This window comes from Gossypium hirsutum, chromosome D06 (genome assembly GCF_007990345.1).
Source record: "Gossypium hirsutum isolate 1008001.06 chromosome D06, Gossypium_hirsutum_v2.1, whole genome shotgun sequence".
Lineage (NCBI taxonomy): Eukaryota > Viridiplantae > Streptophyta > Magnoliopsida > Malvales > Malvaceae > Gossypium > Gossypium hirsutum.
Window position 1 is genome coordinate 41,330,389 of NC_053442.1, and position 25,766 is coordinate 41,356,154.

The following is a 25,766-nucleotide window of genomic DNA, read 5'->3' on the forward strand; positions in this document are numbered from 1 at the left end:
CGGAATGACAACGGCCCATGGTGGTTGGTGTGGCAATAAGTGGTGGTGAACAATGGTTTTATGGAAAAATGGTGAACGGTGGTTTGCTAATATGATATTTTTACTAGCAATTATTTAATTTAATTTAAAATATATATTTTATTTAAATACTTTTACTATATATTAATAATATAAATAAAATATTTTTTATTATTAAGGGTAAAGTTGTCATTTATGATCTATTCATTATCATTATTCTATTCAACCAAACTATGTAATATTTTGGGTCTTATTCCATTCCATTACAGTCCTATTACAATCTTATTCCATTACAACCCTATCCTATTGCAGTGAACCAAACGTATTGTAGGAGTATATAATTCACAATTAATGTCACATAATCTTTCAAAAACACATTAATAATTGGGCTAAAATATGTTACTTTTAATTGTAACGCCCTCGACTCGACCCGATCTACCGAATCTGAATCTCGAGTGTTATGTCCTTCTTACTCTAACTTGAATTTTTTCTTTCTTATTCATTGATGTAAATTCCTCTGAGTGTAACTAAACCTCTTATTGTCATTCATTTACATTTCACTTATGTACACACTACAATCTATGGTTACTATAGAGTTTATTGTAAAAATACAATGTGTGGTTATCATTTCAACTCAATGAAATGTCAGACTTTCCTACTCTCTCTCTTAGTCTATTGTGTACATATTGAAATACTACATATATTTATGTAGGCACAGACTTTAGCTATAAACATATTGAATTTCTACTCAAATGAATTATGCGTAGACTTTGACGCGCCACTTGATTTCCTCTGTAAGCATAACATTCCAACGCGCCGCTCCATTGGCATACCTGTAACAGCCCGTTTTTCAGTGGTGTTAGAAATAGTGATTTCAGAATCACAATTCTAACGAGTGAGCCTATAAATATTATTATTTAATATTTATGAGTTAAGTATTATGATATAGTGAATTTTTATTTGATAATTTCATTTAATTGGATAATTAGTTAAGTACAAATGGATTGCCCTTAAAGTCAAGTGGTTTTGGAAAATAAGGTATCGGGACCTCATTTCTGTAAATCGAGTCTGTAAATATTTACAGAGCTTTTATATAGGTGTATTTAATTTTGGTCCAGAAATTTTAACGTTTGGATAGTTAATTAAGGAAAAAGGACTAAATTGTAAAAGATGTAAAAATTAATCGCTATTGATTTTTATTAGCTAAAATGCATAATTAATGTTTGTTTAAGGTATAAAGGGGAAATTTACCACCTTTTGAATGTGTTTGGTTGGTGAATGCTTATTATTCTTTATATTATATGTTATTTTAATGTTAAATTAAATTAAATAGTTAAGTAAAAATTATAAAACATTAAAAAAGGGGAAAGACATTATCATCTTTATTTCCCTCCCTACACCACCGATTCTCCATGGATGAGTAACTAAGCTTTCGGCTAAGTTTTTTCTTCAAATTTGGCAAGCCGATTTTAACCCATTTCTTGTCATTTTTATGTTTTTGAGATCGTTACAACTAAGTCCAACTAACCTATATTTCTGTTTTTGTAACTATTAAAGATTTTAAAATTGCTATTGATGAATCTTAGATGTTCTTGATAGAAGATGGTAGATTTGGAAGCTATGAAATGTTTAAGGGCTATTTTATAAAGTAATTTTTGTTAATTTTGAACATAAGGACTAAATTGTTAATATCTTGAAATTGAAATGAAATTTCCATGATTTTTTATAATAGGTGGCTGTAATTGAATGTATTTGAATTTTTTTTAAAATTTTGAATTCCAAATTTTAAAGTTATGATAAGTTTGATTTTAGGGACAAAATTGAATAAAATTTAAAAGTTTAAGGAAATTTTGTAAAATGAAAATTTAAAGATTGTAAGAATGAATTTGAGTAGTATTATGAGATTGGTATTGATATTTTGAATCTTAAATATTATTTAGATCAAGTTGTTTACTTAAGCAAAAATGGAAAAAAACTGTCAAATTGTCCCTGGTATTTAAAGCATTATCGTTTTATCAGGTAAGTTCATATGGAACTTATTTTATTCTATTATCTTGTTTGAATTTTTTTGTCTATACCTATTAATTATATATATACAAGTGTAATTTTTATTAATACGACATCTATTGGGCTAAATTGTAAAATAAAAAATTTAAATGACAATAGTGAATAAATGAGTAGTATTGACAAATCGAAGTTGTGATATGATTGAATGATGTGTATATGATGTATATTAACTTGAGTTTGATATGTTGTTATTTGAGATTACAAGTATGGTTATAAACCAAAATCTCACCTATTTGATCTTGTGTTATGCTATGATAGAGAATTATTTTGCATAATGATTTGTATATTTGTTAATTGATCAAGGTAAGCTCATACAGTATAACTAAGTTTAAATTTTTGTTGAACTATGTTAAATATGTATTCATGTTTTATTGAAAGTTAGAATTGGATATGAGCTAGTACACAAATTCAGAATTGAATCTAATTGAAATGAATTCTTGCGAAATGGTATGATTTGAGATTAAATCCCAATGACACTAGTAAAAGTATCGTATACGAGGTTATGAGTTTTTGCCCAGGTTCTCAGCTCTTGCATATATTGCGGACTGGAGAATACATATTCAAGTTCCCAGTTCCTATATATGTTGCGGACTGGAGAATACAGATTCAGGTTCCCAACTCCTGCGTATGTTGCAAATTGGAAAATACAAGTTTAGGTTCCCAACTCTTGCATATGTTGCAAACTAGAGAATACAATTTTAGGTTCCTAGCTCCTGCAGATGTGGAAACGCAGGAATATATAGACTTTTTCAGCACATTTTGAGCACTAATTCATGCAGTTTCTAAGTATTTTTTGTCTAATTTCATACTTTAATTATAAAATAATTAATTAGCACTCAATTTATGAATCATATTGAATTTTAATTATTTTTTATCATAAATATACAAAATTTGATCTATTTCCGACCATTTTACACAAATGGTGAAAAATTGACTCACCAGTCACCTTGATAAAATTGGACCATTGAAGCACTTTTCGTATCAATTGACCCAAGAGTATGGTTGATTACTTTCCAGTCATAGATGGCCCAAATTATATTCCTTGAACACATTTAATAATAATTTTTGATTCAACACAAATTGGGTTAAAATTTAATTATAGCCTGATAAAGAGAAAGGAGCCCAAATGTGCTAAGTGAAGAGGATTGATCCGTTAAGAAAATGGCAGCCCAAATCATCCAAATTAGCTGACCCAATCAACATATTTTAGCTGATTTTTACACTTGCAAATCAGCCTTTGAACTTCTCCTAAATACCATTCAAACCCTTCCCCCTTTTCATGCATTCTATTTTTAGCCATAAGCTAAAAATAGAAAATTTAAGTCAACCACTCCTTCCACCAAGCATGGTCGGCCATGGGAAGGAGGATTGACTGCTATTTTTAGCTGCCATCTCCCACTATAAAAATCCCTTTTCGCTTCATCATATTTCATCCTTCACTTCACACATCTCTAACATATTCGTTTCTTTCATTTTTCTTTTCTTCCCTTCTAGTTGCCTTTCAATTTTCTTCCTTTGCTGATTTCCCTTCTTGAAAAAGAGCTAGCACGCCCCTTGGAGCAACATTAATCAAGTGCTCGTGAAGACCTTGGATCAACAAAATGAGTAGAGAAGAAAGGAGCGCACTAGTCTTGTTTTAGAAGATCATCGAAATTTGTTTTCCTAGTGCCCTTCTCTTAATCTTTTCAGTTTATGTTGTGATCATAATTATGAATATTTGTTGTACCGATGTTCTAGAATTAATTAAAATGACTTAAATTTTATTCGTGTTAGATTAATTGCATTTTGTCCACTTGCTTTGTTAAAATCATGTTTGTGTTGTTATAAGCCTTTGTAGTTTGTTCAGTTAAATAAAATCATGCCTATGTTATGCTTGCATTTTAACAGTAAGGTAACAGTTGAATTAATTATTAAACGGATTGAAATTATAATTAATTGGCATAATGTTTAATTGGTGTGTGTTTAATCTTCTAAGGTAATTTAAGGTTAAACTAGCGATGGTATTAAACAATACTTTAGCGTTGCATAACTTGTAAGATTATTGTGATTAAATTGTTTTAATATAGAAATATATTGTTACCTCACTTTATCTTATACTTGCTTATGAATATTTGATTATTTTTTTGAATTGGCATAGAAATATGTTTAAGAGATTAATGGATTTAGTATGTGCATTAGTTAACAAGATACCAAGTTGTCGTGAAATTATTGGTAACAACATGAACATAGTTTTAATTATTCTAAGTTAAAGAATGAAATTGATCTAACACATTTATGTCATATTGTTTTAAATCCATTTTTAGAAATCGTGCATTTCAAATTTCATTTTTTTAGTTAATCACTTAGTTAATTTTTAGTTTTTATATCACATATTTCAACTCAACATATTTTGTTCTCACCAATTTGTTTAATTTTTACATTCCATAAATATTTTCTTGCACAATCATTGTGGGTACGATAACTCAACATTTTTGTCACTTTATTACTTGATACGATTGTGCACACTTGCACATTTTCGTTGTTGCAATATGTTACGAAATGGATAATACAATAATAATAAGCTTTGGCCAGGCAAATGATTTGTGTAGGTTCAACCCTAATGGGTGACCAGACATTATTACTTTCACCTGTATACAGAGTACTTTTATGAAATTTCATCAAGTAATATTGTGAATAAAAATGTTGTTTTATGTCATTAACTGTTGCCTAAGTTATACTTATGAGTTGAATATAAGGTATCAATTAATTTGAAATTAAAATGTGAACAATTGTGGTTGTATATCTGATTGAGTTCAAACATTATATGTTTAATGATGTTGTTTGAATCTTGATAAGTGTACATGTTGCGAATTGATGGGTGAATGTGAGCAAGGTGATAAATTAGAATACAAATTCATTATATATTTTAAGTTGAATGTGGTGTTTCACCATTTGAGTTTATATATATGGATTTAGTTTAAATCTCACTTGATTAATGTAGTTTTTGGATGCCATGATAGGTGAAATTGTTTCATATTAATTCATGTATTTGTTAAATGGTTGAGGTAAGCTCTTTGTTTATATTGTATGAAGTTACTAAGTATTTTGTTTACTTACTCGTGTTACTACTTTTATGTAGATTCTGGACATCTGGGATGTGTCGGTCAGATCAGTGAGAAGCTTACACCTATCAACTTTCGATTTGGTAGATTTTTTATGTTTGAAGTTGGTTACATGTGTCATGCACATAAGTTGAATGAACTTAAACTTGTTAAAGTTTGTTTTAGTATAATAACATTGTTTATGTAAATCTATGGTTGTGGCTTGATATTAGATATTTGGTATTTGCTAAGTTTAGTACGCTTGAATGTTAAAGAAATAGCAAAGCTTAAGTGGTAATATGCATGTAAATTGAATTGTGGTATGAAATGGTGTAAGACTTGGTTTGAATGGTATTTGATTTGAATTATTGATTTGTTGGTGCCAATGAGGGAACATTGGCTGTTTGATAAAATGATTAAGTGAATATGCATGTTTTGTTGATTTGAATTATTGATTTGTTGGAATATGCATGTTTTGGTATTGGTTTGAATAGCATGAAATGACATTATAGGTCATTTGGTTTGAATAGTATGCAAATTGTTTAAAACAGGTTATTTATGCTGCACACGGGATACCATACAGCCATGTGCCACACAAGGGTGGTTGACACGGCTATGTGTACCACACAATCAAGGTGATTTTTAGTTCACATGGCATCAAGTTATTACACGGTTTGAGGACACAGGCGTGTGACCTTGCACCACATGGCCTCAAGCTGTCACATGGTCGTGTGACCCTTGTTTTGTATTTATGCCTATTATTTTGTAAATGTTTTAGATTTTTCTTGATTTAGTTCTGAATTTGCTCAAAGGTTTTCGTAAGCCCGATTAAGACTTGGTTTTGATTGTAATGCATGTTTAACATGGAATTAGTTTGTATTTATTGATTATTGAGTATTATTGAATAAATTGCTAGTGAATGTTTCAGTTTACTATTGTAGCCTCCTATAGCTTGGGTTTGGCGACTAAACCAAGTATAGGGTGTTATAGTAGCCCTGGAATCTTCTCTCGGTGTATATTCTTTTACAGACTTGAAAACAGAAAACAACTTTTGTAAGTTCGAAGAACTTAGTGAGCTAAGCCTTAGAATACCTTTTTCAATCATTCTACGTTGTATGTGTTATTTTGCATATCCTTTGGGTATTTCTTAATCTTTCTTTCTTTCTTTTTTGGGGGGTACATTACTAAGGCTACCATTTTTCTTTCTTCAAAACCATTTTCCTCCTTTTGAGCGTACTATACTTACCATTCATTTACCTTTTATATCTTTTCTTAAATCTTATCTTTACATATCCATTAACCTCTTCATTTACCTTATCACTAGACTTAATACCTTATTTCATACTTATTAGCCTTATCATTATCTTCGAGCGAGGTAGACTATGCCCAATACTTAACTCAAAATTCACCCAGATCTTCCTTACTTGAGGGCACTCTCTATACTTACTTTTAACTCATATCTTTGCCTCGCCACATACTCTGACGCACACTAATCTTTCTATTCATCACTTGTAACTATACGGGGTTCGCCATTCATTCGATGTCCACTAAAAATCATTGACTTCAGATATCATCATAAGATCCATTCTTCAAAATTTTCTATAAAGGCGTTCCTTTCCAAAGATAGCCACAAAGACTTTCTTTTCAGAGTCTGGCCACAAAGGCCCTTTTTAGCAGAGTTTGCCATAAGACAAGACATTCATTTAACAAAGATAGCCATAAAGGCATCTTTTTAACAGAGATCACCACAAAGGCTTCCTTTCAAAAATAGCCACAAAGGCTTTTTTTAACAAAGATAGTCACAAAGGCTTCCTTATAGAAACTGCCATAAAGGCATTTCTTTAGGTTGCGCCACAAAGGCATCTCCTTATAGATTACCACAAAGGTATTTTTTGTCAGAGATTTGCCACAAATGCATTTATTTAATAAAAACAACCACAAAGGCTCACTTTTATGGAAATTAGTGTTTTTGACGATAGAGATTCACTTAATCTCACACGTGAGGTTTGCCCCTCATCGCTGGTACTTACCCAACCGTCCTTTACATATTTCATATGATGCCATAGCCCAGCCATGGTCTTACGCTGTCGAAATCATTTTTTTGGATGTAAAACAAAAATTTGGCAGTCGACTTAAGAATGAAATGAAAATTGGAGTCGCCATGATCTTTTATTAAGGTGTGACCGGTTCACCATTAAAAATGATTTTTGGTCTACGAATTTCGAGAAAATAGGCTCGGGAGTCAATTACGCACGAAGAAGGGTTAGCACCCTCGTAACGCCCAAAATTGGTACCGAATTGATTGTCCAACGTCTTAGTGTCAAAATTTTGAAAAGATTTTAAGATACGATCCTTTGGTGAGAAAACTTTAATGATAAGACACACTCATTCCGAAGAGATAAATTGTCACACTCAGTGAGTTAGGGTGCGAACATTCAATCTTCGAAATTAGATTTGTTCCTTTTTAGAAAATCATGTGTTTTTATAAGGATACTTGACTATTTAAGTCAATCGAGAAATCTGAATCCAATAAGTTAAGGTTCACTTTCTCGAAATTCTTAAACATCAAACATTGCCTTTACTTTAAAACGAGTTAACAAAACGTTGTATCCAGTGGGTTAGGATCTAACATTTTGAAATCCTAAATGCTTAGTTTTAAAATTGCATGGTTTTAATAAAATAAGCACATAGCTATTTAAATTCATCGAGAAAAATTGTAACCCAATAAGTTAGGACACAATTCTCTCGAGAATTATGAATGCTAGGCCTTTTTAATGTAAAATTGACTAGTAAAAATGAAAAATTTTAAAAGAAATATATATAATGTACATGATACATGATAGTTCAAACTTAGACTACAAAAATAGCCAATTAAGCAGTAAACAAATATAAATAAAGTAGCAACAATAACTTTTCTCACATGATACATGAACTTAAAATAAACTCGACATGGAACAACAACAACATTATAAAACAATATTTTGAAATAAATTTATAGCAAATAATATACATTTATTTATTTCAAATAAATAATATGCCATATAAATATAATATATGTAAAAAAGTAAATATTATACGTATACTAAAAAAATAAACTACATGATAATAAAATAAATTTAAAATACATATGAAAATTCATTAAAAGGGTTTGAAGACATTAATTTATTTTCCTTTTAAAAGAATATTTGGTAACCTATACATGTAAGAAAAATAGCATTATATAAAAAGTACTATCACATAAATATTTTATATGCAAAAGATTAAAAGGTAAATACAAAAACATTAAAATATATAAGTTATATCCAATCTACAAAAATATGTATTGATAAATGATAAATGATAAATTAAATACTAATATACTAAAATTGAAAGTACGCATAGCGAATAAAAAGCTAATGTATGATAACTTTAAATAATATAACTAATCATTTAAATAATAATACTATATTTTAAATTATACTAATAATAAACTTAAAACAATAATAAATTTAAATATTAAAATAATGTTAAAAATAACTATGTTAAAATAATAATTAAATATATCTAACAATTAATATGTATAAAAAATAAATTTCAACTAGAATAAAAAACGAACTAAATCATTAATTGATTCAAATTTAAGGGACCAAAACGGCAATTAAATGCAAAAATAATAATCAAAACCAAACACAGGAAACGGCACCGCATAACCGTGGATCAAATTGAAAACAAAATCAAATATGCGATTCAAATAAAAAAGATTGAAGAAAATCAAATCAAAACACCACAAAACAAGAGGGGCTCGTCGCGCAAATAGACCAATCAGCGAAAGCGCGTGGATCCTGCCCTCGGGTCGGGTCACTGCGCGGGTCTAAGGCCGCTAAATGGCGTCGTATTGCGTCATTATCAAAACAAAACATTTCTAAAAAATGTAAGTAGCATTCATTTTGCTAAAAAAAGTGCCGCCCTTTCCTCTGCTAGGGTTTTGCCCTAACTTCTGCCGCCGCTCGAACATGCCACCGTTCGGAAACTCACGATCCCCGTCCAAACTCCGATCGTGACGAAGCGGACAGGGATGCGACGGTCGACCTAAAGGTGAATCTTCACTTCTCTATTCTCTTTTTATTATTTTTGCATAAAACGAAACGAAGAAGAAAATAAAAAAAACTGAGAATCACCTTCCAAAATACTGGCATTCGATTTCTTCTTTTGTTTTTGTATTTCAATATGTGTGTATCTAGGGTTTTTTTTTACAAACGCTAAAAAATGGCCTTATATAGCCGAAAATAAAATGAAAATTACAAAAGAAAAAATGCCTACCGCTATTTTTCTTCTCTTTCCTTTTTGCTGTCGATTTCTGCTCGTTTTTGCTTGTTTGTTGCGTTGCAGGTACGGTCGTACGAGGGCTAGCTGGGACGTGGCACGTACGGATGTGCACAGGCGTGCACGTGCAAGGAGGGGTCGGGTTTCTGTTGCGGAGGTTGAGGCTTGTTTCAGAAACTGTTTAGGGTTTTAGAGTTTTTTTTGCTTTTGGGCTTGGGTTTGTAACGGGTTTGGGTTTAGTTAGTTGGGCTAGGTGGTCTAATGTGTTTTGGGTTTGGGTAAATTAATCGGACCTACTGTTGTAATAAACAGAACATTTATTTGGTTTATTTTATTTATTTATTTGGGTTTTAATAATTGGGTACTTTAGGGGAATAAGACCTGCTTACTCAGTCTGCTCCGCTGCAACCTCAGGAAGATAAGACCTAATGCGATTCACTCTACTGCAACTTCAGAAAGATAAGATCCATTACTTTAATCCACTCCACTACAATTTCAGGGAGATAGGATTATCGGCTTCAATCTACTCCACTGCAACCTCAGGGAGATAAGATTTGCCATCTCCGATCTGTCCCACTGCAACTTCAAGGGGATAAGACCTGCTTACTCAGTCTGCTCCACTACAACCTCAGGGAGATAAGACATGATACTATCCACTCTACTGTAACTTCAGAGAGATAAGATCCATTACTTTAATCCGCTCCACTACAATTTCAAGAGATAGGATTATCAGCTTCAATCTGCTCCACTGCAACCTCAGGGAGATAAGATTTGTCATCTTCAATCTGTCCCATTGCAACTTCAGGGGGATAAGACCTGTGATTTCCCAACCTATTCCACTGCTGACCAGGGATATAGGATTTGTGGCTTAAATCTTCTTCCTTACACTTGAAGATAAGATTTGTCGTCTTCAATCTACTCCGCTATTGCTTAGGGAGACAAGATTTGTAATTTCCAACCTATTTCACTGCTGGTCAGGGGGCTAGGTTTTACAATCTTCAACCTATTCCACTGCTGGTCAGAGAGCTAGGTTTTGTGATTTCACCGATCTGTTCTCTGGGGAACATGACCTGTATAATTCATTTATGAACTTAATTATGCCTAGTGATTAGGATGTCATGATCATAATGAATCAAATGCTCCTAAATAGACATGTGTGAATGGTGTTTGTATGAATACAGAATTTATTTTTTCTAGAATGATCCCGCTTAGGTTGTCATTACTCTAAGTTTATTAAGGCTTTGTCACTGAAGTGCTACAACGCCTTCTCGCTTGACTGGTTTTTCTGAAGAAACATTTAGTCAGGTTGCCCCCCACTGTAAACCTTAAAGTTTAATCCATTAGGGCGCACAATTTGTGCCATCATTCTCCCACTGCAATCCAAGGGTAGAAATATGTGGCTTTTCCTCAATCCTCTCTTATCACAATTTAAGGATATAGGATCTGAATCGTTCTGGTTTCTTACACCATTCTCAGGGTGTCGTACCAAAGACTTATGCGCAGATGAATGCTCTCTTCTCTGAGGTAACCTCTTCCTCTTGCCTGATGATCATCGCTTGCTTGTTTATTTAAGCTTTGTCATCAACATGACCTTTTTGTCATTTTGTTCAATCAATGTTTTTTTTGACAACAAAATCCAAAGAGAAAGTCCAAATTTAGACTCTTCCTTCTCAAATTTCCAACCTTTAAATTTGGTGTGCTCTAAATAATAGTCCTGTTTAGAAACTTTTTAGAGTAATATGCAAAACTTCTTTTGTGAAATTTTTATTAGTCCATTGATCATTATTCCAATGCAACATGCTTGCAAAAAAGGGTCATGACAATGGATAAGAATAAAGTTGGTTCTGAGCATAGCTCGAAAGAACAAATTACCAAAAATAGTAAAGAAGGATGACAAAGAAATTGATTGGGAATGTGTATCTTGGAAAAGAATGAAATATTCCAAGAACAACAAATTCAATATAAATAGTATGAAAATTGGGTGATCCAGATATCGCAGCTTGAAATTTTCTGTACAAACTTTCTAAAGACCATTTTGAGTTTGATATGTGTTTAGGAGATCTACCATGCTTTGTCGATGCCCTAAGATGTCGCCTACTCTTTCCTGTTGATTCAAGTATAGCAAGATCACCACATGCCCAATCTGATCAAAATTCGAGTTGCTTTGATTACCTCATGCCCCATTCTGATCAATATTCGACTCGCCCTTTTCAGGTTTTCAACTCAAAACCACCTTTGGTCACAAAGCGCCCTTTGTGGGTTTTTGCCTTGGCCTCTCCTTTTCTTTTTCCTTTTTCCTTCTCTCATTTTTTATTTTCATTTTGACTTTGATTTTGATTTTGATTTTTCTCTTTCTTCTTTTGTTTCTGATTTTGATTTTGATTTTGCTTGATTTTTTTTGAATTGGATCTGAACCCATAGGATTAGGCAAGTCCTTGTTATCCCTTTTGACCAGAACCAATATTTTTCTTGATAAAGTCTCCCACATAAGATCTTCTACCTTCATCTTGTATGCGAAAAACCTTTTTTGGTATCAGATTTCTTTCATAGAGTCTTTTGGGGTGCAACTACGACAGAAAACTTTGGATCTTCTTCTTTAATCAAAGTAAAATCCAACAACATCTTGAAGGGATGGAAACTCGACTTCAAATGGGCAAAGCTATGCTGAGCCAACGAGAGAGGCATTGCCCCGGCAAAGAATTGCATCGTTCATACTACAAATTTTGACATCGTGCTGTTGTGCAGATTTCTTTATCAGCGTTTAACCCGGGCATATCCTGGTATGATCCTACAAAGACATCTTTGAACTCTAGAGGTAACTCAACAAGGTCTTGCTTCATCTTTGCGGTCAGGTCAATTCTAATCTTCACCAAGTTCACAATTTCTGATGATTTCTTGTGAAGTAGGATCTGTCTATCCTCTTGTTCAACCATCCTCAACAAGTCCGGAGATAAGCTACAATCTTTGTCATTTTCAAAGTCATGAGATCCCTCTAAACACATGCCTCGCTCAGAAAGAAAATCTGGGTCCGTAGCAGAGTCATTCACGTAATTAATATCTGGGGACCCATAATAAGTACCGAAGAATATACAAAAGAATGTATAAATTCATGAATAATTATTTGTACCATATGATTATGAATGAATGAATAATAATTTGGAAGAAAATCTAAAAGAATGAAGTAATAATTATTCAAAAAGAATGAAAGAACATTGACTCAAAAATAATCGCAAAGATGTATTTTATTAGAATAATAACGTTCAGACATGAGCCTATTTCACAAAGAAGTTCTCATTGCTTCTAGACTAAAAGCAACAAGTGTGTTCTAAATATTACTCTAAATAAGCTCTAAATACTATAGGGATTTCCTTCACAGTCCAATTGCTTAGAACACTCCAAGGGTTATAAGGGCAGACATCTAGCAAGGTCCCTTTTCTTTTGTGTCCTCATATATGGCATTGATGTGAACGCTTCCCAACACTTCTTCGTGCATCACATTCACTCCATTATCAATCATGATTGGGTAGCGGGCTTTATGCACTAGATGAGCGATCAAGCTTGACAATCCCATGTTGATGACTCTTTCAACTTGCTTTTTGAAGGCAGTGCAATTCTCTATTGAGTGCCCCGTAATTCCCGTATGGTAGTCACATTGTACGTTCGCATCATACCATTTGGGGTATGGAGGTTGTAGAGGTTTCACATGAAAAGGGGAGACAACATGTGCATCAAACAAATTTTGATATAGTTCCCTATACGACATTGGGATTGGCGTAAATTGGAACTTCTCAGTCTTCATGCCAGGATCTTGCCTTGATGAATTTTGTTGATTATCAGCTACCTTTCCTGGTTGACTCACAGTAACTGATTTAGAGTAACCTATGTTGTTCACTTCATTTTCTCTTCTTCTTGGGGTTGACCTCCTATTACTCTCTTCCGCCTCAATTTTTTCGATTCTTATAGCATTCTCAATCATTTCACCATTCATAACTATGTCAAAAAAGCTTTTTGTTGCACTTCCTAACATATGCGTGATGAACGGGGCCTTAAGTATATTGATGAAAAGGATTGTCGTCTCTTTCTCCAAGAGGGGTGGCTGAACCTGGACTGCAACCTCCCTCCACCTCTATGCATACTGCCTAAAACTTTCGCTTGGCTTCTTTTCCATGTTTTGCAAAGTGATTCTATCAGGAACCATATATGTCACATGACTGTATTGCCTCATGAATGCTTGAGCTAGGTCCCTCCATGAACCAATCTTGGTACGGCTCAATTGATTGTACCATTTGGACGCTGCCCCTACCAAACTGTCTTGGAAGCAGTGTATTGGCAGCTAATCATTGTTAATATAGCCAGTCATCCTTCTACAGAACATGGTGATATGGGTTTCGGGGCAGCTAGTTCAATTATATTTTTCAAATTCAGGCATTTTGAATTTGGGAGGAAGTACTAAGTCTGGGACTAAGCTTAGATCCTTAGCGTCAATTCCCTGATTACTATCAGCGCTTTCCAAGGCTTTGAATTTTTCCTCCAACCATTTATACTTATCTTCCCACTGTTTTAGCAATTCAGCATTCACCTTTCCTTCTTCAGCTGTTTCATCAAAATCTGGGACAGCAAGATTAACCAGATTATCACCAGGGTTAGGACCTGATCCGGCCAGAAAGTTTATCGGTATTGAAACATCAGTTTGAAACCGCTGAGGCCCAATTGAAATAGAGGATCTGCGCGGAGGTACCTCAGTCTGCACCTGCACATGCAAAGGTGTAAAGCCTGGAGGATAGGTAGGTCTATCCTTGTGTTCTTCTTCATCATTTACCATAGGACCTTTCCCCTTATTTACTCCTTTAGTCAGTAGATGGGTCAATTCAGCCATCGCATCTTTTTTAGCCTTGATCAATTTTTCTATCATGTCTTCTTGGATTTTATCTAGCCTTATTTCTTCAAGTATACTTACATATTTTCATTTCCTTAGTAGACAGAGTCATGAAACGTACCTTTTTGGGAGGGAAATCACTAGAAAAATTTGAGGTTTCAGACTCATCTGTTAAGAGGTAGCTCCCTATCTACTTAGCCCCTCCGTCCTTAAAAAGGGAAACACCCTCCTTAACTTAACCTGAGCATCCTTTTAACCTAACTCAAGTTTTCATGGGGACTTGATAAATGTCACGTCAAGACTGAGTAGCTTATCAAAATCTGTCACACCTAAGAAACTTACTTGATACTCCTTTAGCCTTTAACTTTTACGGTTCACGTTTGATTAGTTCCCAACCAACTTTCCTTACAAATCAAATGGTACGGGACCATATTGGTCACTAGATGTACTATGCCTTCTGGTATGGCCTCATGCCTCATACCTTATAACCATCCTTTTTCGTAATCATCACTTTCGTTTCATTTATCATCCAAAACTAACTAGGAATCCTTGTTTACTTATTTCCATCTTAGAGTTCGTCCGTTCTGTACGCCAAAAATGCATTTGGGTGACTACAACTACTTAGTCAAATATTCTTCCCTATGATTCATTAACTATTCCTATTACAGAGGACCATATAAATAAAACATTCTTGATTTTCCTATTCTATACGCCAAGATAAACCTTTTTAGGCGAACACTTCTTTGCCTGCTGTCTTTCTATATAATTATATGCCTAATTCAGAGACTTATACACTCTTACCATTATTCTTTGAATCATCGTACTTAACTTAATCATAAGTTTCATTCCACCAGAATACGCCAGACTAAGGCGTCACAAACAGACTTGGAAAGCTACTTATACTTAATCCAATCCTAACTTTTGACACTTAAAACTATCATCTTAAGCCTTATTCTTATGGACTATATTTCAACTTTCAGGACTTCACCCAAGGGCGTACTCGTGAACTCATGTTTCTTAAATAAATCCATCATTTTCCTTATTTAGAACTCATTCCAAAATTCTTACTTCTAAAACAACACCCGAATACTAGGACTTCGCTAGGCAGGATGTTACATTGACAGTTATCAAAATGTTAATATTTGAGCCCATGCCTCCAAAATTTATAAAATCTTTTCTTTACCACCTTAACCAAAGCTTTAACCTAATAATTTTAGATATTTCAATTGTATTACACAAATTGTTTCACTCACGTTGTTTGTATATTTTGATAATTTTACACATTTCAATTTATTATACAAATTGTTTCTTCCATATTATTTGCATATATTGATAATGTCATTGATTGAGTTGGTGTCATAAGTCACTTTATATCAAGTCAAGAAAAATGAAAATGCTAAAATAAACAGTTGGAGCGTATTTAATATTCTTAAATTGATATATTTACCTATTTAAATTTCTTTTTGCTCACAATTTAAACTATTTTTATTTTTATTTTATACACATTGCATATGTATTGTTGTTATTATTATTATCAAACCTTATGTTTCATTATTTATTATATGTTAATTTTACACATTTATAATTTAAATATGTGATTTTTATACATATACGCATATGATAAAATTTCTAATATATATAAATGTGTGTATAAGGATACGTAGTTATAGATGTATAAGGCATTGAGATTGTGTCATGTATTTATACATGTGTTGGACCATGTGATGTATCAATGCATACGTTTACTTATGCTTCCAAATAATGTATAATATTTAAAAAATATTTTCGATCGATAATAAATTATCGAATCTTGGTCGACTTGCCGACAGATTTATTTATTGTAAAGGAACATATTGCTTAAGAATAGATTGGAAATTTTTAAGATTTTGGAGCTTCATATGCTATATATGAGTTTGTTGGAAAGATATGAATAGTTTTGGATGTAATAAATATCATTTCGTTTCAAATAAGAAATATTTTTAATTGAGAGAATTAATTTTTTTAGGTTTTTAAAAATATTTTCAAGACTAATTTAAGTGATATCTTTGCGTTCTATAGGTTCATTAAGAGAGTAAGCCTTGGTCATGAGTTTTAAAATTATTTTATATCCAATGCGAGGATCAAACCCTCGACCACTAAATAAGGTAGGAGACCCTTGCCATCTTACTTAACCCCCGTAATTATGTTGAGAGAACTATTTTAAATAGGGGTAATGTCACATTTGGTACTTATACATTCATAAAATATCTAACGTGGTACCTCTACTATCAATATGTGTTTTATTATAATATTTATACTTTCATAAAATGTCTAGTGTAATACTTGAACTATCAATATATGCTTTATTATGATATCAAGTGTTAATATCGTTATTAAATTACTAAATTAGTCAATAAAAATTTGACGCATAGAATTTTTTTTCCAAATCATCAAGTTCAAATGAATAATATAATATTATATGAAAAATTAAATAAAATAAAAATAATTAAATTAAAATAAATTAAAAAAACAAATAACTAAATCTATTATTAATAATAAAAAAGTAAATGCTAAACTTACATGAAAGTGCTACCTTCATAGATAAACAAAAAATGATATTTGAAAATGAATTAAAAATATTATTTGAAATTAAATGCATTTTGAAGAAGATACCATTTATTTAAATGGAGAAAATGGAATTTTTGTTTATATAAGTTTAGTATTTACTTTTTTTAATCATATATTTAGTTAATTTGTTTTTAATTTAATTTAAATTTTGTATTTTATTTAAAATTTCACATAATGTTATATTATTCATATGAACTTAATAATTTAAAAAAAATTCTATGTATCAAACTTTCATTAGGTTTATTAATTCATTAGTATCTACTATAATAAAACATATATTAATAATTAAAATACTACATTCTACATTTTATAAAAGTAACCACACCAAATATCACATTATCCATTTTTATATATTAAGTTTAAACTTAATTTTCAAATAACATATGATTAAATTGTACTACATTTATTAACGAACATGGTCTGATGCTAATTTCACGTGTAACCATTCTTCTGACCTGAAAGTTTATGCAAACAAAATGCTGTCATTTTAATGAATTTTAATTTATTTAAATTTTACTAAAATGAAAATTTTAAATAATCAATCACTCTTCAATTAAGAAGGGTTAATATGTCATATATTGTCTCAATTTATTAATTATATTAAATTTTTAAAGGTTAAAATGTAATTTTCTTTTTAAACTTGTTCAAAAAATACTTAAGTGGTTTGTCCAAAAACTTATACACTTAAAAATTAATTTATATGTTTTAAATTTTTTTCACTTTCTTTAATTTATATCCGTCAGAAGCTGTAACATTTTATTATAAAATTCATTATCAATGTCACATCAATACAAATTAAGGAATTAGTGTAAAAATACCAACTTAAATGGTAGAATAGAAATTTAAATACAAAAAAAATACCAATTAAATATTTTAAAACAAATTTAGAAGCAAACTATAATATTAACCCCTTAAAACGATCACTCCATGTATTTTTCAAATGTAGCAATAAAATACATTTGAGTCTAAACAACCATTTGTTAAGATTCTTTCTAGATATATTTTAAGTAAATTTATATATTTTAATTATTTGTCTTTGCAATGATTTTAAAAAGAAAATAATGACATGGACAATAATTTACCATATACAAAAACCAAATAAACTAAAAGAAAATAAGCTTAATTCCTTAGTGAATGAAGAAAAAAGTCGCTGTCTACATCAGTGATTTATAGGGATGAACAGGGAAGAGGCTCATGGATTTACGTAAATTCTCAGATTAGGATTATATTTTTGAAGGCTTATAGAGAATTAGTACGCTATCACCTACTTATGTGGCTCACTTGGGTTGCAGGGAATGTTCCAAACACGTGGTCCCAAATAGATGATGTAATCCCAAATCCCTTGTTCTGAACTTTGAAGTGATGATTCAAGTCATATCTCTGTCAAATACAAACCACCAAAACAATTAATTTATTAGATCCCATCTGCTAACACTTGTTACATGAACAAGCTGGGACTAAGTCTTGACATCAAAATCTAGTTTACTAGATATTAATTTATCAGTGAAAATATATTGTAGTGAGATTTGATTGTATTTTATTTATTTTTATTTAAAAATGAATAAATTAATCTATTTATGTTAGATTCAAGAATAAATTAATAGTTCTGTTTAAAATTTCATCCATTTTTATTGTTAAAAATTAATTTCTATCTAAATATTCTGTCAGACACGTCAGTTTTTAAGAATACGAATAGATAAAATTTTTAATGAAAAAACTAATTTACTCTTTGATATAATGTACATAAATTAATTTCCCTACTTTTTTAAATGAAAAAAAATAAAATACAATCTAATTTCTACTATAATAGTTTTACCTAATTTATCTCTTTATTCTCTTACAATATATGGATTGTATCAAGTAACAACTGGTTGTCTCCAAGTTGTTTCTGTCTAGCGGGTCATTTCAAGTAATCTGGCATAGAAAAGGAAAAGAGAAAAAAAAAGAAAAACCTAAATGAGTTGTTACCTTGAGAATTTGACCATATCCTTTAGACGGCTTCCCATGGTGCAAGTAGTAATGGGTGCAGTCATACGTTACATATCCCAGCAACCCACCTCCAAACAAAGCTGGAGCTGTTGAAGGAGATGATAAAAGCTTAAACATGGTCCACACCTAGTAATTAAAAGCGGTTCAACTAGAATTAGGTGAAGGAAACCCTGAGCAAATAGATAGGACACCAATTCATCCCCTGCGATCTCTCTATTTTGCATTTATATATAAAACGCTTGATTTTAGTTTGTATTGAACTTATCTAAAAATATTAGTTGGTGTTTAATTTTTTTTATATATTTAGTTCATATCTGAATTTGTATTTTATTACTTAGATAAATATCTTTACGTTAACACCATTAATTTGTGTTGATGTGACACTAATAGTCAATCTAATAATAGCAGGTGGCAGTGTCTCAATATGCCACATTGCATACATAAATTTAAAAATTTTAAATATATATATGAATAAATAAAAGTATAAATTTTTCACATTTAAAATGAATCTGGGCAAATAATTGCTCAAATACATTTGAGTCTAAACAACCATTTGTTAAGATTCTTTCTAGATATATTTTGAGTAAATTTATATATTTTAATTTTTTTATAAAAATCATATTTTAAATTATTATTATTTTTAAAAATATATAACAAATAAAATTATAAAAAATTTTAAAAAGTATTAAAAATAGATAAAAAAAGGCTATAATATTTTTAAAAATAAAATTATATAATAAATAATATACAAAAAATTTACAAATTTATAAAAATATATAAACATGTAAAAGAACTAAAAGTTTATAAATTTATAAAATTATAATAAAAAAAACTAAAAAGCACTTCTATAATAATTCTGGATAAATGGTTGTCGAAATGCATTTTAATTTGGACAATCATCTATGTAGGTTGATTCTTTATGTAATTTTTTTTATATTTTTTATTAATTTATATATTTAATTTCATAATAATATAAATAATTTGATATTTTATAAATTATTAGAAACATATAAACTTACTAAAAACATCTAGAATGTATCTGGATAAATTAGTGTTCAGATTCAACTGTATCTAGATAAAAAATTGTCTAGGTTCATTCACGATGTGAAAAAAAATTATACTTTTATTAATTAATTTATATATTTTTAAATTTTAATATATATTTTTCACATTACATACTGAGAGGTTATCATGTGCCATCATCGGAATGATTATCAATGTCACGTCAACTCAAACTAATATTGTTAGTGTGGAAGTACGAACCTGGGTGATAGAATACAAGTTCAAGTATTAACTAGGTAAAAAAAAGATTTAAATATTAAGTACTTGTGAATAAATTTAGGTACAAACTACATATTAATCCTATATAAAAAAATTGTTTAAGCAGTAGCAGTATTGATAGGTCAAGTGTTGGGAACAAATAAATATACCGGCGCACACAGAATAGCTGTAGCAGCTGGGGGAAAAACAAGGCGTAGCCCATCCAAAGGGTGCTTGTGATGGCAGCCATGAAGTAGATAGTGAAAGGTGTTTCCCCTGAAAAAAATTTCTCAGCCTTGGTTCAACATATATACCAAGTTGCTCAGTTAGACAGCAGTCACAGAGAAATGGAGACAAAAAGAGAACTCACCAATAACTTGTTGTTTTAATATGGAAAAGAAAACGGTGCAAACAATACTCGAGAAGTGTCCAGATGAAGATGCCACCAACCACTGCCAAGGCTGCCTCTGTAGGAGTGAGACCTCTTTGGGTGGAGATACACACAAGCCAACATACAACTGGTAGCCAAACTAGGGGGATCACCCACCATTTAGTGCGTGTCAACAGCTGTTCCAGTCAGTTTAAAGATGTGACGAGATATGCAGTGTAATTTTACAAATCGCCTGAACGGAAAGGCAAGGAACAATACCTCACAAAAGTCGTTGGCGAAAAACCGGGGACCATCCTTGGTTACGATAGGTTGGTGAACCCATTTCTCATAAGCTTCCCCGAGATGGCCAACCTATGAAATTCTCATTTTGTATGCGTCTCAAACAAGTTAATAAAACATCCGATAGAAACAAATTATATGTAAATGTAATAATATCCTTATTCTTAGTTAAAACAATCTACCTCTGTTATGTTGGATCGGGTATGCTCAATCTCTTTATAGAAATATATAGTTTTACATGTGTCCGATATTATTATCATACCATTGTCATATAAGTGACACACATATATCTTTAAAAAAAAACAAAGAAATTTGGATAACTTAACATTCTTCAAATAGCATTTTCTTTCCATAATTGGATAAGAAAGAAGAATGCTAAGGATTTAACTAAAATTTCATACCGCACAATAACATAACCAAGAGATTGTTTGCTGGATAATGTGGTGTTAGCTTAGCTAAGCTATTTTTTATGGTTTCAACAACGAAATTGGTGGAAAAGAATGAAGATAAATATTTGGGTGATGAAATTCTAGTTGGGTTTCGATTTGTGCAATACTTGATCTTATGCATTCCATTACCAATTTTAGATTTTCCAGAAGTTGAGGCTGCGGAATTTTACAGCAAGGCTCTCAAAAGTTCAGGTAGCTACTTCCAAAAAAATTATTTGTTATTAAGTGAAAAATATGAAAAAAAAAAGATAGAATGAAAACTAGGGGTGAGTAAAATTCAATTCGACTCAAAAAAATCGAAAAAACAAATTAAATTTTGAATTATTCAAATTGAGTTAATCGAATTAATCGAGTCAAAATAATTTTTTTTTTCAAATTTCGAGTTCGAATCAAATTAAAATTTCAAATTCAAATAACTTGAATAATTCAAATAAACCGAATATTAAATTACCCCACCATTTCTACCTTTTTTTACTTTCCCTTTCTCTTTAATTTTTTTTATTTTCCCCTTTAACCCCAAAAATCAAATCCCCACAAATTTTTTATCCCCCTTACCTCTAAAAATTTTACTTTCCCTCTTTTACTCCCAAAAGTCAAAATCCCAAACTTTTTTTTATTTCTCCCCATTTACCCCCAAAAATTAAAATTCCCTTTTTTTCATAAGTTGCTTTTATTTATTCACTTCAATTTTTAAAAATTTTAAAGAAAAATATTTTACAAATTTACATAAAAATAAAAAACACTAAAATCATTTTTTAATTTAACTCGAACAAATATATTCAATTTGATTCGATTTGATTCGAATTTCATCTCACTCGACTCGAATTAAGAAAACTTCAAATTGAATTAGTATGATAAAATAAGATTCGCCAACTCAATTAACTCGAAATTTTTTCATTTGATTTGATTCGATCGAATGCTCACCCTTAATGAGAACTATACTTTTTAAGAAAGAAAAGTGATAATTTTCCATCTTCTATAAAAACAAATCATTTCAAAATAAAATAATAAGAAAAGAGAAAATGAAGAAGAGATGTATCTTAAATAAAAATTATGCATTTTTTAAAGGTTTTTCTATCTCTCGTTTTTCAACTACAATAGGCAATGAATGAAAAGAAAATTGCTTTTTTTTTCCTTCTAATTTTTTCATCTTTATTATCAAGTACACACCAATGGAAGGACAAAAATATTTTCTATCCTACTTTTCTACTCTTTCAATTTTTCCTCTTTTTAATTTTCTTTCTACTTAATGAAGCAAAGCCTAAAGGTGTGCTTAACTAAATGAAAAATAAAAAGAAGAGAGAAGGGAACATTAAAAACAAAATAAATTTTGAGTGTATTTTGTAAGAAAGAAAAGTTAGAATAAAAAAAATAGGATAGATAATCATTTTCTGTCTTAATGTATAAAAACAAGTCATTCCAAAATAAGAGGGGGGGGGGAGGAATGAAGGAGGGATGTATGTTAGATCAAAATCATGTAATTTTTAATAAGTTAATTTTTTTTTCATTTTTCAGCTCTACCAAGCAATGAATAAAAAGAAAATTATTTCTTTTTTTTTTTTCCAGTTTTTTAGCTCTACCTAAGCGAGAAAGGATTATATGAAACTGAGATACCATGTCATTTGTATCCATTTTCAATAATTTAATGTCATTTTAGCATTTTCATCTTAAATTTCAGCACATTATGTTGGATTTGGTTATTTTCAAGATGAAAAATGCTAAAATGATTTTAAATTATTGAAAAGAGATACAATGACATGGTATCCCAGTTTCATACAATCTTTTCTCCTACTTAAGCGCACCTAGATAGTGTTTAGTGCTTTCCCCTATTATGATTTCAATGAAATATAATTCCTTAGAATGTGATTGTTGGGAGTGTGGTTGCCGAAAAAGTTACTTTACAACCGTTTGAATATATTGGAAGGTATTGATTAAAATAAAATAAAAATACATTATTACATATAGTTCCTTTTAAGTACTTCCTTAAAAATATAATGATAATTTATGAATTTATCTTTATTAAATAAAAGATATTATCTTCTATTTTTCTACTCTTTTTAATCTTCTTTTCACTCTTGCCGAATAAAGTCTAAGTTGGAGGGAATATCATCCGAATTTATTTTAGAACAAATATTCTAATATTTTTTAAAAAATATAAATGGCTCTTTCATTGCAAAACTAGTGATTGATTTTTGTTTTCTCGCTATAATACTCTCTTGAGTAATTGGGAAATGGATTTAGAAAAAATGAATAAAATATATTTTAAATATTGATTTTTTGATTCAAATCTTATATGGGTAATTGAGGCAAAAGTGTCAATTTTGCTCCTTTTGCAATGTTAATAAATTAGCTTGTTGATTTTTGAAATGCAATTTTGGGTAGAGGATTGCTTTTCTATAAGATACAGAGAAAAATATAAAATGCAATAATAAATCTAGAATAAGCACAGAAAATAAAAATGATGGGAAAACATTAAAGAAATAAGGAACAAGTATATATATGTTTCAGACCTGGAAAACAATAGGCTTATTCAAATCAACTGTAAAAGGCTTACTGACCATCCTCACAGCTTCTTCTTTGTATCAAAGAAAAGAGAAGCAGCTGCAAAATTTTAAAATCATTTTATTCCATCCACCAAACAATAAAAAGGACAAACACAAATAATAGAATGATCAATTCACGATGTTTTTCTTTAGTTTAAAAAGGATTACAGATTACAATTGAGGTTCTTGAGAAGTAAAGCAACATAAAAATTTTGGAGGATTATTAGTTCAAGAATTACATAAAACTGACATTATTTAAAATATTGAAGAATATAACTCTGAAATTTGAATATTAATTGATAGAAAATTTTGGCAACCAATCAAATTACAATAACAATAATAAAGGCAGAGAAGTAAAGAAAAACCTTGTTAAAGATGCAGCAGCAAGCGAGCCCTTCGGTCGTGAAAACCAAGCTTTTTTTACTCAATGGAAGAACGCTTAATTCTCTAGCAGTGTTGCATATTGTCGATGAGGAAAACGGCTCATTTGCTTTAATGGAGGCCGAAATTCATGCCCATTTCAACCTTCCATAATCGAAATTATAGCTACACCTCACGTTTACTATGAAGGGGAAACAACTTTCTTTTCGTTTTTGGTTTTTTTAAAACCTCTTACCAAGTCATGAAAACTAATTTAAAATTTATAAAACAAGTATATCTTTTTTGGTAAAGAAAAAAATGACAATACTGTTATAAAATAAAGAGAGATGGAGAGAATAAAGAACAAAGAAAATATGAAAGCAACAGAGAATGAACTTTATTGATCAAAAGGGATGATTACAATGCTTCATTAGATTCTCTATTTATAGGAATAAAAGGTATAAAAGAAATAAAGATCTAAATCTAATAACTATTAGAATTTAAAATATATCAAAACTTTATCTTGGTTGTGATAGACATCCACTTAATAATATATTCATAACATTCCCCTTGGATGTCTATTGGTAAATAATGTGCCTCGTTAAAGCTTTATTAGGAAAAACCCAATGGGATAAAAACCTAATGAAAGAAAAAGAGTACACAATCTTCTATTACAAGCTGCCTCGTTAAAAACTTTTACCAGAAAAACCCAATGGGACAAAACCTTAATTAAAGGAAAAAAAAGTATAACTTGTTTTTAGACTCCCCTTGATGACAACATTACATTATATCTTTGAGTCGACGCATTTCAATCTTGTGTAGTAGTCTTTCAAATGTTAAAGTTGGCAATACCTTAGTAAAAAAGATTTGCTAAATTCTCACCAAAACGAATTTGTTGAACATTTATATCACCTCTTTTCTCAAGATCATGGGTGAAGAATAATTTTGGTGAAATATGTTTCGTTCTGTCACCTTTGATATAGCCACCCTTCAATTGAGCTATACATGTTGCATTATCTTCATATAAGATAGTTGACATCTTTTCTTATAAAGGTAAATTACATACCTTTTGGATATGCTGGGTCAATAACCTTAGCCAAACACACTCTCGACTTGCCTCATGCATTACAATTATTTTTGCATGATTTGAAGAAGCAGCAGCTAATGTCTGCTTTGTTGAATACCATGATATGGCAATATCCCCACATGTAAGTAAATATCCTATTTGAGATCGACCTTTATGTGGATCCGATAAGTATCCAGCATCAGCATAGCTGGCTAATAGAGATTTTGAATCATTTGAATAAAATAACCCCATATCAATAGTCCCTTTGAGATATCTAAATACATGTTTAATTCCATTCCAATGTCCACGTGTGGAGAAGAACTAAATCTTGCTAACAAGTTTACATTGAAAGCTATATCAGGTCTTGTGTTATTTGCAAGATACATCAATGCCCATATGACACTTAAATATGGTACTTCAGCAAGAAACTCTTCACCATCCTCGCAAGGATGAAATTGATCTTTATTCACATCTAACGA

General features: G+C 30.8%; 1 protein-coding gene across 3 annotated transcripts; it reads right to left on the minus strand.

The window, feature by feature from the left end:
• Nucleotides 1-18,049: 18,049 nt before the first annotated feature.
• On the minus strand, nucleotides 18,050-24,438 carry LOC107963469 (dihydroceramide fatty acyl 2-hydroxylase FAH1). Of its 3 annotated transcripts, none has more exons than XM_041095828.1 (7): nucleotides 24,227-24,438; nucleotides 23,829-23,919; nucleotides 20,849-20,941; nucleotides 20,570-20,766; nucleotides 20,370-20,494; nucleotides 18,919-19,025; nucleotides 18,050-18,330 (listed from the first exon to the last, which is right to left on the minus strand). In XM_041095828.1, the coding sequence occupies exons 2-7, from the start codon at nucleotides 23,877-23,879 to the stop codon at nucleotides 18,211-18,213; spliced, it is 693 nt and encodes a 230-aa protein (XP_040951762.1). In that variant the 5' UTR covers nucleotides 23,880-23,919; nucleotides 24,227-24,438; the 3' UTR covers nucleotides 18,050-18,210. The 3 variants fall into 3 exon arrangements, with proteins under 3 accessions (XP_040951762.1, XP_040951763.1, XP_016755466.2); XM_041095829.1 differs by having other exon boundaries at nucleotides 18,919-19,065; nucleotides 20,370-20,475; nucleotides 23,877-23,919; nucleotides 24,227-24,434; XM_016899977.2 differs by having other exon boundaries at nucleotides 18,919-19,065; nucleotides 20,370-20,475; nucleotides 24,227-24,431.
• Nucleotides 24,439-25,766: the final 1,328 nt, after the last annotated feature.

Coding starts and splice junctions, on each gene's coding strand:
- LOC107963469 (XM_016899977.2), bottom strand. CDS start 23,879: ATGGTCAGTAAGCCTTTTACAGTTGATTTGAATAAGCCTATTGTTTTC. Junction 19,066..20,369: donor CAGCTATTCTGTGTGCGCCG/GTATATTTATTT, acceptor TTTAATTACTAG/GTGTGGACCATGTTTAAGCT. Junction 18,331..18,918: donor GATATGGTCAAATTCTCAAG/GTAACAACTCAT, acceptor TGTATTTGACAG/AGATATGACTTGAATCATCA.